We start from the raw sequence: 14,746 nt of genomic DNA on the forward strand, positions 1-14,746 counted from the left end.
AACATTATAACTTCAACATGAATATATTTGCTATACAAAAAATTCGACTAAAGCTAACACACACTGTAATTAAGGATGCATTCTTTATGTATGCATAAATATGGCAAGTCCTCAAGCAGCACAATCATTTCACGTCCGCATTTTCAAGTAGGGAATGAGAAATAATGCACGGTAAGCATGCTAAGTATACAATGCGTACAAAATCACTATGATATCTAAGTACACTTGCTGTATCCACAGTTAAGCATGATTTAAGTGTGATGCTTGTATTTCAGTTCTTGTAAGTCAGTAATAGCTTTTCTCTTTTGCTGAGGTAATACTACTGTTCGACATTCTAATGCAAAGCTTATATATGATGTCTGATATTTATTGTTAGCATGTATATTATACATGGTAGTTGGTAAGACACAATTTAGATTCACCTAGCTACATGCAATAATTCATCATGCTGTGTTTGTGTATTCATATGTGACTGTACAATCATGTTTAATTGCTAATTGTTCAGTAGTCCTGTTGAGTTCAATAGAGCAATGTCCTTTTATTTTCTAATGGTTTGTTAAGCACCAGCTAACTTGCAATATTACATGCTTCCTAAACATGAGGCCATTGCAACCAGATACATCGATTAAGCAATAGTACTAGCCTTTGTGTCTCACTTGTAAAATGTGTACATAACTTCCAACAAATGTAGTAGACACCAATAGCTAACATAGCAAGACTGCGAAAATGCAAAAATGCTTAATTCATGTAAACATCGGGCACAAAGCCTGGAATTCATATTTGCACTCTTTACTTGTCCAAGTGGCCTGAAATTTGACGGGGCATAAGTCTCAAGAATGAGCAAGAATTTCTGCTCAATTATATTTAATTGGAACACATGTTTGTGATGCTGACAGAGTGTGTCTAAGAAAATATTGTGTACTACTTAATCATCGGATGGTTGGAAGCAAGAATACTCAAGTGGTGCGAAATCCCCGTATCAGGTGTTCACATTGGCCGACTGTGTACATTCTGCTTGTAGCTGTGAGTAATACATCAGCATACATTTCACAGCCTATGCCATTGATGACAATTATCAGAATGAATGGTGGTATACTTTAGGACCATGAGGTTTTTTGTATGAAGTGCTGATGACCTAAGGTAATTTAATTGCCTTCTGCAAAGAGGAATTCGTTAAGCAAGTGCACTACTTTTTTTTTTGAGCTGCCGAAGTGCAATTGTTTCATGCAGTGTGCCTTTAACCTGCATGAGACAGCACTGCAATCGATTTCTGTATTTAAACAGCAATTAACTTGGCTCTCAATTTAAGTCTGAGATCTCTGTAGGTGATGATGCATTCGTGGGAACAATCAGGCTCATGAAAGATCGAAACATATTCTGCTTTGTTTGAGGATAGATAATATCCATGGCAATTAAGCATACTTGCACATAAATTGTGTCTAAAATTCTGCCTTCGCGTCTTTATTTGTGGTACATGAGTGCAATAGTAAATAATGTGCACTGTAAACAGGCCAAATATACTGACCAATATGTACACGGCACTTTTCCAAAGGCCAATGGCCGCATAACAATACCCTTCTTGCCTCTTCTTTCTAAAATGTCTCACGCTTGATTTTCATTCACTCATTTAGATTTTTTTTTTGGCTGCCACACCTGAAATTAAGGTTGAATGTTTCCTTGTGGATAAAGTTTTTCGGGACAATTTTTAAACTTGCAAGGTTCCTTGCAAAGTGCTCTTTGTGTAAACTTTCATGGCAACTCAAAGGCACCGTTGATTTCGATCTGCAGATAGCTTGAACCGATTCTCTGCGTTCCCAATGAAGTGAGGTCAACGAAAGTCGAGCGTCAACAGACATTAAGTTAAAGCCACATCTTCTCTCGAGATACAAACTTTCAAAAAGGTACTCTTGTCTTCACTTATCCACATACTTGCAACACAGTGAGGTTTAGAGATACATTCCGTTGACCAGGTAGTCGGCATCGTGCGCGAGCGACGACCGGCCGCCTCGGCGTGCTAGCCGGTGTCGCGCCAGTCGGAGACGACAGCCGACCAACACAAGCAGGAGACCTGTGATGCAGAGGCCCAACGTGAGGGCCAGCACTGCACTGCCCGATTCCGGCTCGGTGCCGCGGCTTCCTTGTTCCACTTGGGTAAAGCTCACCTGCGATGTGAGGTGTTATCATGCTGGGAAATGTATGCTCTACAATACTTTTTGAAAATTCCTTTGTTAAATTTTCATCATATTTACGTCATATTCACATTAGATTCACATATTCACATCATATAAACATGTAGAATGTTTCAAACAATGCTTTTGCATCTAATGCCAATATGCCACAATATGAAGAGTCCAAGTCGAGGTGAAAGCACAGAGTGTCATGAGAGACAAAACACTCACAGAGGTGAAAACACACAGCACTCATACAAACGTTTTGATCCTAAAACATCTCTGGTTGTTTTTCATCTTGATGTGGTCAAGGGCTACAACTTAAATCATCATCCTGTTACTGGGGGTGCTATGTATTCTGGACGCTGTGAAACTCAGCTATAATGCCAAAATCTGTGATGGTGGCATTTTAAACTACTCACAGAGGTTGTGGTAGCCCTCTCATTCAAGAACTGACAAGATGGCAAATTTGACAACGTGGTGAAATGTGTGTAACATTCAACCTCACCTGCATGTTAGCAACCTCGTGGAGCCTGCTGTACTGTACGGGTCTCTCATTCTGATGGGGCACTTCAGATCCAGCTGCTGCCTTTGAAGGTTTCGTTTGAGGCTCTGAAAAGTGATTTAGTATCAAAAACATGACCAGCACATGGCAATCGCTTTTCTTTTTTTCTGGTGCTAGAGGAGCGCGACTCACTCTGCAGGTGCTCTGTGATGTGCTTTGAACTACCTTGATGGGGTGCCGGTGGGGGTGCCACTTCAACAACAGGCTGATAGAAGGTGTCTGTGGCAACAAACGTAGGTCGATTGAGTGCTTCAGTGCAGGAATCAAGTACATAACGTTGTGGCATTCAAGTGTTCTCAGTCACAATTTCCATGATGCATAGTTGAATAAGTGTGCTAAACAATACGCTAGGAAATAAACAAAGCTTTAGCTTAGTCATTTAAAATCGGTGCTGAAATCTGTCTGAGATAGGGAAATTCAGACATGGCTGCTTCTGAATTGACTCAAATGAAATATGCTAAGTTGCAAAGAAACTACTAGGCTGTTTGTAAGTGGCCCAATAAAGATACAAACTCGGTCCTGGTCCTCAGACGTTGATGTAAATGTTATATAAATTGAAAGGTTTCAAGAGAAAATGAGAATTGCAAGATTTCAACTTTAATTGCTCAGCAAGAACAAATATTTCAGTGCCAAAATCTGTCCCTGACAATGTGTCAAAAGATGACACATGTTAAGCATTACATATTTTTTTTTATATGACATCATACACTGGTCAAGCTTAGAATCGATATTCTAAGCCCATTCCAATAAGTTACAGTTTGAACATATATAAGCGAAATCTTTGCTTGAAATAAACTCGCTTACAAATTTTCAGCATACCATAAAAGCAAGTTTAGAACATCCATTCTTGTTTCACTGTGGACAGCTCTCGATCCTGATTATTGTGATATGTTGCTTGTTTTGTAACTCTCACAGTTTAAAAAAGAATTGTTGTTCTAACAGTACGAAAAAAATGTTTCGAGTGGTGAGAGCAAAGTCACATCGGGCAGTCGTAGGTTTCATCACAGTCATAAATTGGAGGCGATTACTTTGGAATAGTAGGCTTTCATGTTGGTTAATGGCATGAAAGTATTGGTAACACCTTCGTGCAACTACAACTAATTGCTATTCTGAAGCAGAATAGTGTGCAAAAAACTGTTTTGTGCTGGAAACATGCAGACGGTAACCGGTATGTTCCCATCTGATGCTCTTGCAAGGCAGATCATAAAAGCACTCCACTTGACAATGTACGTTGTGCATGCAGTTAGTGAATAACCATGCAGTGAGCATCATCAAAAGGCCCCAAGAACACTTTGTGATCACGGTCATAAAATACTGCCAACCAACTTTCAGGATTAATTTAATATCTGAGCCAGCTACTGCATTGCGCACCGCACGAAATTTACAGTTTCTTGTCAAGAACAGCCAAAGGTCACTTGCCTTAGCTATGCCATCATCAACTACGCAGTAAATGGGGGAGCAAGTGGGTATGACAGGTATTGACTGATTTAAGGAATGACGCACCAGTCGAATGACTTGAAAGTACTGTGCCCACCACAAAATACTTCTACATGCCAGTGCTGTGCGTGTTCAAATTCGAAACAGTAGCCAATACGGTCAGAGAAAAAAAAGAGACACACCGTGATGTGTAGAAATGTAACCTCTTGGTGGTGCATTTTCTCTTGCCATCCCCTTAACCCCTGTGTGGGTGTGTAGCAGATGTATGTAAAAACGGAAGAAGAAAAGATGCAGGTGGTATTCGTGTGATAATTTCACTTAATCTTGACAGAATCGATAAATTTGTGCAGCGGCAAATACGTGAGGCAGCAGAGTTCTAAAGTAGGGTCATTCTATGATAACTCATGGAATGGTCACAGGGCATCTTTAAGGGTTCTTGATCATAAATGTCAGCAAGGGGTGCCTCACCGTCTTCGTTGGCAGCTGGTGCGACTGGCTTGGCTGGCATCACGGGATGCGGCTCGAGCTTTCGCTGCTCCTGAGCTTGTGGCTCCAGCGGTGAGTCGGGCTGCGAATCTTGTGCGAGGCCCTGTTGCTGGCCTATGGTTTGATCTGCAAGCTTGCTGCCTTGCATATTCTGCGCCAAGGCCGGCACTGGTGGATTTGAATGGCCTCCTCCAATGCCGGGGTGCAGTCGTCGACTGTAAGGAGCCAGGGTTGGAGCGTATGGCTGCGGCCCATAGCTGTCACTTTGATCCACTGGACCCAAGGGCCTGCAGAAGTGCAGCATGTGAATTGGATCTGGTGAATAAACTAGCAAGCCACGCACATGCAGCTTTCTCCTCTGGCCCTCCAGGCTATTTCTGAAGTTTCTGTCTACCATAGGATACTTGGCATAGCGTGAAGCCGAACAACGCCTACGTGGCCTCCGCCTTCTCTAGTCAAAACCACTGCCCCCTTCCCCCACCTTTTTCTTTCTGTAAAGGAAGAAAGGCTACATTAACGCTAGAGGCTATGTAAAAACCTAAGACCAAACTGGTTTCAGTTGTGAGCTGACTGACCATTCTATTCCCAGTTCAAACCAGTACGGGTGCAACGTGTTTCGATATTGGTGGGTCTAGGATGAAGAAGATTTCATTGTCCAGCTAACTGCTATGCAGATATCTAGTCTTCATTATTTTGTAATCTGAATATTGGGACAGGAACAAACACCTCATATTTCAGGAGAGACACTTCTACCTGTTCTAATGTTTCGACCGTATTACATCCTATTCGTTAGGTATGAGCCTACAAGCTCAGCAAAAGTAGTGGTTTGTTACATTTATTCTGCGGTATGCTTTGCATTCTATTCTGCCCCTACTGTAATTAGCACGAACAAGGTATCCCAGCTGTGAACCAATTTTTGGTTGCGACCATTAGCATCTGCACAGAAGAGTTGTGGGGGGGGGGGGCACTATTTCTGACCTTCCTGTAAAATGGAGTTTCTCCCTCCTCAATCGTCTAAGGCAGGTCTCAACTCTGTCACACATCTTTACTCAGTCAGACCTGTCTCGTGACTTAAATGTGCAGGGTTAAGGCCATGCAGGTCTTTGGTGATGACATGGCAGCCGAGGAACCCCTAAGTTGCATTTCAAGAACTATTTCCTTTCCATTTTTACCTCTAGAAGCCAGGCAAGAAAGCCAGGCTGTTGTAAGCACCACATTATTGCCTAATTTTCATTTCTGCATCCATTGAGAAGCTTTTTTTTTCAGGTCCGACAAAGAGGCTGTGATAAAACTTGGCTGCTCCCTTTAAGAACTTTGCACGTGCACATTTATGTAATATCGTCCTTTTGTCATTGTCACGGACGGCTATTTTTGGCGACACCGCGTCACGGCAATTAACGGGCGCCGTACTCCCCGACTGACCGTGAGAAACGGCGGCGCATGAAAGGGATCCGAGAAGTGCAAAATGGGGTGCTCTTCTTAGAACGTCGCCGCCGACAGTTAATCCTTTTGTAACTGTGGCGACGTCTGCAAGGTCGTAGAAGGCCGCGGTATACCCCGAACAAGGATTCGACTACGAGACACCCCGGCTGAGAGCCAAACGTTTGACCGTTCCCACGGGGAAAAGCGTGGGAAACGCTCTGGTGGCCAAGCCGTATGACAACAACCCGACAGGTTGTCACTCTCGCTAGTTGCGGGCCCTCTCCCTATTAAAAAGGGGTGGGGTCAAAATATTTTTGGGGCGGAGTTTTCATCAATTAAACGCGCATGATTGGACCCAGGTAGAGGTCTCTTGTCCCCAAGGAAGAGAGCGAGGAGACACGAGGGGGATTTAAGCGCAGGATTTTGCCCTGCTAGGCAGAGTAGTCGCTGACCAGCATGGTGTAGAAACAGATCAACAAGCATCTCTTCTAGAAGTTTTTAGTGTGGCTCTGTATCGGCTGGCCACCTAAACTTAGCCATTCGTCTAGCTGTGACGCGATATTAACGTCTGCAACGTAGACATCGGGACTTCGCCTCGAGTTAGCTCAACCTGCTCGAAGTCACCTGCAAGCACTAGCCTCCCGGAGCCACCAGCGTTGCAACACCGCCGGCATCGCAGTCGTGCCAGAACTCTCTTCGACTTCTCGCATCCGATCGTCGGGGACACAACGCTGCCGGTCATCACACGTATGCCTTCACCTGTTTATATCTTCGAACTTTCTCCTCTGTAGTTCTGTTGTGTTAGTTTGTGTAGTTTGTAATAGTTCTCTCGCGTAAGCTGATTTATTGTTTTTATATGTATTTGTATCAAGTGTTGATGTAATTTGTTAGCTGTATTAAAGTGTTGTATTAGATCCCGTGTGCTGCAATATCACTAGAGTAAAAGTTCGTTTCGTTTTCTCACGTCTCTGATCTCTTCACTGTCTCTGCTTGCGTACGGAACGAACCAACCTGCTGTCATTCCCGTCGCCGACTTCGCGCTGGCGACGCTAGAGTGGCAGCTTGTAACAGTCATATACCCACCCACGGCTCATTTTCCAACGACTGGGCGGGTAGTCCTGAACAGAGGACACCTGCTCTTTCTGCTGCTGCAGTTCGTGCTGCAGCTGTTTGAGTTGGTGTTGGCGAAACTGCTGCTGCTGGTAGCGCTGCTGCTGTAACCTTTGCTGCTGCTGCTGCTGAAGCTCTTGCTGCTGCATCTGCTGCTGCTGGTATTGATGCTGCTGCTGAAGGTTCATTCTCGGCTTCTGGGCTCTGTAATTCTGCGGCTGCATGATGCCTGCAGTTGAAGAGAATAGCTTGTCAATTAATTTAGCACTTGGGCGCAACACTCGGATTCACACAAGCTCAGAGAGTGTTTGTAATGAGGTAATTTTATACATACGGCACAGTATGGTATATAATATATTCTACATGATATGGTGTCAGGTGTCGTAACCATTTGTGTGAAGACAACCACACAGGCACATTGCCTCTTCCTCCAGGCCCTAAAGCTACTGGCACCTGCTCAGGCCCACGTTGTCGTAACAAACCAAGCAATTGCCAAAACAGACACCCCTAATATTGTGCAATGCACATTATAGTATGGTGCATGGTATGGCATATGATACGGCTTGATTAAGGTGTATAATATGGTACACAGTATGGTGTATAGCATATGATATGCGATTACGGTAAGGTGTATGGTATGGAACATTGTATGGTGTATGATATAGTGTATGGTATGGTATAGTAAATTGTATGGTAATATTTAGTGTGGCGTGGCGTAATGTGGAACACGACACTTACTCGTGGTGTAACCAATGATAAATTCAGGCGAAGCTGCATTCAAATGTAGAAAGCCATGCTGCAAAACATTATACTGATGTGGACATATATTTGCATAGATATCATAACTTTTCCTGACAGTTTGGAAGCAGCTGTACTGAAGACCTGCATCAAGGACATCAGCATTACCGTCGGCAACCATGGGGTAGAGCTGTGTGTCGGCATCGTTGATCCAGTACCGATAACTCTCAGGGTAGGCCTGCCCGTAGTCGTAGTACTTCTGTTCTGGTGCGAAGGGTTCTTCGTACGGGTCTCTGTACTCTGGTCGGCCATGACTGTGGCTGTTTTCATCGCCCCATCGAAGCCTGTTGTTGTGAGGCAACGGTGGGAAGCTGTTGTGGCCGTTAAGTATAGGCTTTGGAATTCTTCCTGCAGTGGAAGAAAGACCGGTAAAAATACTGAAACCTTTCTAAATACCTGTATTTATAGTATTTATTATTAGCTTGCATAACTTCTGGTCAGACTGACCAATTTATCTACTTCTGGAGACAAAAGTCTTTATCACACGGACTTCACAGCAAATGCAAATTTCTGGTGTGTTAATGCATGCATGACAATACTAATTTAATGATTCACTTTTTAGGCTGTAAAGTGCCACAGGCTTAAGCTTTTAATAAGAAGCTTTTCTGTCAGGCTAAGCAAGAATTCAGCTTTTCCAAAAATCTTGCGTCCTGGGTCTTTATGACCTGACCGTAGATTGGCATATAAGATATTTCATAGCATGCTCTTAAGTAATAATAAGAAACAGTGTAATAGAAATTAAGAAGTTGCTGTAACATTTATGACACTCGCCCCCAAGATTTCTCATGAAATAAGGCTAGTGCTTCAGGAATATTATTTTCTCCCACAATACATAACAAAGATTTGCCAACAGTACAATCTACTGAATGCCAAAGCATCTTGGCACAAGTTGGTTAGCAGATATCTTAAACTACATACTGAAAATGAAAAATCTACGTTTTCCAGCCTTTGTTTATTACTTGCCTTTTTTTGTCTTGAATGTGTTAATGCACACACATTTAGCTTTGATTCCTGACATGTAACACCGATATGAGCACAGTGTATACATGTTGCTTATAAATCTACCTTTCGGTTGCTTGTTTTTTGCAGCTGGTAATACCAACACTCAAAAATTTTCAAGAAATATTGCTTAACCATTTGAGACACTTTGCACGCAATTGTGTACACTCAAACCTCATTATAACAAAGTCATGCGTGCCACAAAAATAACTTCGTTATATCCAAAATTTCGTTATAAACAAAGTATCACACTGTATCTACAGCAAGACTATTCTTCATTTACTTCGTTATGACCGAAAATGCATTACACCCAGGTTCGTTATACCGAGGTTTGAGTGTACATCACTTATCTTTGATATTTGTATTGACTAGTGGCTAATAAAAAGCAAGGCACATTGAGGTATGAATAAATGAACTTCTTGTGCAATAAATGCGTCGTCATTTAACTTCATTTTGCCATGCGCTGTTGCATATGATCATTTGGCTGAAGGCATTACCATGTCTGATGAGTCCTTGCAACGTGCCACTTTTGATAATCCATGGCAAAAGTATCATTTTTCATTGCTCAAAATGAACATAATTGAAAACAAATTGGCACTGTATCTCTTAAACAGCCTTGACTTTATGTATGTAAAAACAGAACATGAATAATTTCGAGTGAATAGATATATATACTTGCAATTTAATTCAGATCAATTACTATAAAATGTATAGATCAGTATATTGTGAAAATATTTTTGTTGCAAGAGAATACTGAGTGCCCTGCAGTAGTGTTGTTTAATTTAGAAGAGCTTGTTGCTGGGCGAGATGGTGCATCTTAACACAAAAGGGATAACTGCACTGCCTTACATAAACATAACAACTAGATACAAACAGGCACAGTACTTGTGTCTGGTTGTTATGTGTGTGAAAGGTAGAGCAGTTATCCTTTTTCTGTTGGTAATGTTGTGTAAGTTTGATTTATTTACAAAAAGTTCTTCATTTCATATTCATAAGGTTTTCTTCCCACGCACCTCCTCCCATGTCAACTGTAGGACCATGTCGGGGGTTGTCATCAACCATGGAAGGTTGTGGAGGACTGGCGGGAGGTGCTCTGTACTGCTGTTCTGTGTCCACAGCAGCTGTGCTTCCCGGTCGAGCGTGATCGGCCGTTGTTGGCAGAGTCGTCGTAGATGGACTGGCCGTAGCACTGCTGGCTTCGGGTATCTCTGTTCAAAACAGTTTCGCAAATGGTACAGCGTGAACATTTTTCCACGGTTCAATATTGCCACATTTTTATAAAAGAACTACTGCATGCTAATACAACAGGATGTCATAGTGGATGATGTCATAACAGTATAGTTAATTGCCGGGAGGGGGATCATAATAGAATGCATAATATAGACTGATTGAAACGACAAGGTGGTTGTAGTGGTGGTGGCAATGAGAGCATTACATTCTATGCTGTGCCGCTCTGATAAATTCAACGTTGCTGCCAGTTATTTTATTTACTTCGAAATGTCAATTAGCACTCTTTCTGTGCTGAAGAAATTTTCAGTAGTCACGTGCAGGATGGTCAGGAGCATGCTTATTGACAATGTTTTGATAATGTATACATTTCTGTTGACATAAGCATTATAAACACCGAAGTTGCTGACGGCAGCAACTTTGGTGCTATTCATTTGCCTGTTCAAGCGTTTGATCACTTGGCTAATCATTTATTCATTCATTCCTTGCATTGCAGCAGGAGTGGAGTAGTATGCAATGCTGTCCCTCCAGACATGTACAATATCAGAACGGCAAAGAAATTTTCAATGAGAACGCAAGAGCATGTTTAGATAAAAAGTCACTAAAACAAGTATGACTGGTGGGCCAGCACATTTTGGGAAAGGACTTACTTGCACCAGGACACTTTAGGTCCTCAGCTTCATCGCTTCCATCGACGCATTGCGGTATGCCATCACAGACGTTGTAGACAGCGATGCACTCGCTAGAATTTTGGCAGCGGAACTGGTAGTGCTGACACTGGTGGCCTGCAAGTTTGCATGCCAAGTCGTTGCACTCAGCGGAAGGTACAAGGCATGATACTGCTTGCTTGAGAGCTAAGCAGGGTAGTGGAACACGCAAGTATGTTCAGAATCTGTGAATTGAATCAGGAGGCTAACTGTGCACTAACTTTGTATATGGTGAAATTTTTTTCTGACAACTGCAAATACGAGTTCCCACGGTCCTAGCTCTACTATTAGTTTCGTCTTGCACACATATTTCTATTTTACTACATAGGTTACTCTATAAAAACCAGTAAAGTTTTAAAGGAGACAATGAGAGTTAGATGTGAACCACAACTGTGTAGGAGAAATATGTACTTATCATTTGTTAGTACCATGTTACTGTGTAGTGCAGACAAAGCAATCGTTGAACAAGATATGTCATCATTCTCATCACTTGAAGCTTTCATGTTACCCTGAATCACACTAGCAGGATACTGTATTTTGTTTGCCTTAAGCAGCTAACGTGCTGCTTATTTATTAAAGCAGCACCAATGCTGATCAATTTGCACTTAACAGTATGTATTTCCTGCTCACTGTGTTGACTAATTGATTATAATGCTTACTGTCCGGTGATTCGTCTTGATCATTCTCGGCTTGACCTGCATTGGCTTGGCGTGGACTGCTTGTGCTTGTGGTTGGCTTGGGTGCCTGTGTTGCGGCAGGTGCATTGTGCGGGGCTCCAGCATCGCTTGTGAGGAGTGGTCGCGGCTGGCGTAGCTGCGTCAGTTCTTGCTCGTGGTGGGAGCCGGGCCAAACGGGGGCCTCGGTGTTGCGCGTGGGCAAGGTGAGCACGGATACGGTGTAGAACGCATGCGCCGTGAAGAGGCAGAGAAAGTGCGACGGCGGCCCGCAGTCGAACAGGTAGCAGCTGCCTTTTCCCTGCATCCCAACATCAACGCTACTTCAAAACAAATGTCAGCAATGTGGTCTGAAATGCAGCATAGTAAGTAAATAAGGTAGAAGTTCAATGGCAGATGGAAAGTTGAAGCAATGGAAAATTCTTGGAATGTGGGGTGTCGCTAGAGCCAACATTTTGACAAGTAGACTTGTCTTTTTCAAGGCTGCGACTGCATACCTTGGCGCGTGCATGTGTGTATTTCGCATCCTCTCCACCGACACAAACAAAAGAGGAGGAAATGGCAAGTGTGCGAACGAGGGGGGTAAATTAATATGGGCCAGTGTGGTGCCTACCCTCATTTACACATGTGCCCTTTCTTTCTCCTTTGTTTGGGTTGTAGCAAAGGGTACAAAACATGCTCAAACATGCACCAAGGTAGGCATTTGAAGCCTTCTCGAAGGCAAGTCTGCTTGAAAAAACATTGGCTCCAGCGACACCCTGTGTTCTAAGGACTTTTTGTCATGACATGGCACGTAGTAGCAGGTACTTGGAGGCATGTTGACATGACGTCAATCAACGAGAACAATTTTTCTTGCACGGTTTAGTGCTTGCTATATGACACAGAAGAAAGAAAGACAGTGCCATTTTTGTTCTTTTTGCTCCTTCATCCACCAATGTTCTTCAGTATTCCCATATTCTCCTACAAAAAACTACGTCATACTGAAAAAAGTAATGGTGCGCTCATTGTCACACGTCGTAAGAGGGTTTTTCTTCCTCTGATTAATTTAGTTTATCTTGAATATTAATGCTTTCATCTGACAGCCTAAAAACTAGGCCCTGTTATGAGTTAAATAAATTTAGCATATGGCAGGAATCATAAATTTGACAGAAACAAGTACAGGCATCTAAAAACGTAGAAACTGTTTACATGGTTGAAGACTGTATGTTCATCTGTAAGAGGAAACCCACATACTAAAATGTGAATTTGTTGATGCAGCAGATTCAGAAGTTAAGGTTTGGTAAATATAAAAAGTAGGAAATTATGCAAGGCAAAATCATTTACAAAATATTAAAACAATAATTCTATGAGCTGTAATGCACAAAGCCCAGAGATGGTGACCTAAAATAATGACAGATGAATGTGAAAATTTTAATTGAATGCTATGTAATTAATGCTAAGGCAGAAATCAACTCTGTATAAATGCAGTTAATGGTATGTCATACTAATCACGGGAAGGTAAAATATTTAATGACACCACTTTTGTGTTTGCATTGATATTGAAGGCATGTTGAAAACTACTTTTGCTTTAGTGTTTTTACCACACCTATTGTTATTTTGCCATAGCCAGTACCACATAGCCAGCCTACAATTAGTTGCTGGTGTGCATCTCAAGCCCCCGAAATTTGTACTAAAAAATATTTATGTACATTGTTAATCAAGTTTGTAAGCCAGTTCAGGAACAAAGATTGTGTGCATGGTAACGATCTACAAAAAAATGTGACAAGAGCAAGCAATGAGATTTTACTGGTGTAAATTGTTTGTATGTCTAACTTTGATTACTGTTCTCATGTAAATATTCATACTCATAAAAGTACACTGAATGACCAAAGTGATGTGCTGTTAAGAGTGAAACATTATGCGTATTGAACAATGCTTCTGAACACACACATGTGTGTATATATATATATATATATATATATATATATATATATATATATATATATTCAAGGAAAGATAGAGTTTGATGCACGCACGTTGGTTTTGCATGGTATATTTTCTGAAGTTTCAGCAGGTGGACCGGCCTTTGTCAAAGTCAATATGTGTATATTTGTAAGGGGCTCGAGTCGAGTTTTTACATTAAATTCGCAATATATATAGACACACGAGACATATAATACGCACATTTACACGAGAGTCGCACGGAATATAAATACAAAAAATATTTCCTGCGTGTAATTTTTAAGAAGAGCAGAGTTAAAATATGGAAATGGGAGATATTAATCTTGCCTTGTGTACGCGAGCATCGACAGCTGTCGATTCCATTCCACTAACTAGATATCAATTCCAGTCACTTAAGTTATGTTTTTTCCTTACACGACCCCGCGCGTAAACATTTGTGCCAGAACATTCGAGTTCATCCTTGGCGCGCACTCTGTTCTCCGAATGCATTCTCGACACTGATATCGCACCAACGTACCTTTTCTTCGAACACGGCTACGTTGCAGCTCGTCGTCTCCCAGCACCACAGCGTGCAGTCCCGGTTGGAGCTGAGCTCCGTTTCGTTCAGGTATCGCGCACCCATACGCCGGGAGTCCTCGGTGCGAATTATGCGGTTCTCGTTCACCTCGAAGCTCTGCAGCGCGTCTCGCACGGCCGCACTGGCTCCCGCGAGCGAATGCGAAGGGTTGGGCCTCTTCTGAAGCGTTCGGCCGCCGCCAGAAACAATTGACGCCGGAGCGGCGACTGGTTGTGATGGCTTAGCCGCAGCGACGGTGGGTTTCGCGGTGAAGCCATCCTGCGCGAACGCAATGGCTAAGGATGCGAGGAAGACGGCGGAGCCCGCGACTTTGCAAACGCAAACGCGACACATTTTTAAAGTTTTGACTCGTGCGAAACCTTTGCGTGTGAACCTGCGAGATTCTACCTCGCTTTTCTGCGCATTGTAAAGATGGTAGTACACGATCGTGCTTATGCGCCGATGGCCGACGTTTCGTTGATATTTTTTGCGCTTTGATTGTTTGTTGAGGATCGTAATGAACGGGCTCTGCGCATGCGCTGTTGAAGTACTCGCACGGAAAGGTAGCCGACTCGCCCGTAAACATCTACAATTATAAACGTTGAAAGCGTTTTAGTTATTCAAGTGAAATTGAAACAGGCTTCACGGGGACTTGC

General features: G+C 42.6%; 1 protein-coding gene across 2 annotated transcripts; it reads right to left on the reverse strand.

Annotated features, from left to right (window-relative positions):
* Positions 1 to 1,600: 1,600 nt before the first annotated feature.
* LOC119168218 (uncharacterized) lies at positions 1,601 to 14,667 on the reverse strand. Of its 2 annotated transcripts, none has more exons than XM_075867521.1 (10): positions 14,052 to 14,667; positions 11,579 to 11,894; positions 10,863 to 10,997; positions 9,999 to 10,193; positions 8,095 to 8,334; positions 7,162 to 7,417; positions 4,639 to 4,943; positions 2,866 to 2,952; positions 2,672 to 2,780; positions 1,601 to 2,157 (listed from the first exon to the last, which is right to left on the reverse strand). In XM_075867521.1, the coding sequence occupies exons 1-10, from the start codon at positions 14,442 to 14,444 to the stop codon at positions 1,947 to 1,949; spliced, it is 2,247 nt and encodes a 748-aa protein (XP_075723636.1). In that variant the 5' UTR covers positions 14,445 to 14,667; the 3' UTR covers positions 1,601 to 1,946. The 2 variants fall into 2 exon arrangements, with proteins under 2 accessions (XP_075723636.1, XP_075723635.1); XM_075867520.1 differs by having other exon boundaries at positions 1,601 to 2,162; positions 2,677 to 2,780; positions 14,052 to 14,575.
* Positions 14,668 to 14,746: the final 79 nt, after the last annotated feature.

This window comes from Rhipicephalus microplus, chromosome 6 (assembly GCF_043290135.1).
Source record: "Rhipicephalus microplus isolate Deutch F79 chromosome 6, USDA_Rmic, whole genome shotgun sequence".
NCBI lineage: Eukaryota > Metazoa > Arthropoda > Arachnida > Ixodida > Ixodidae > Rhipicephalus > Rhipicephalus microplus.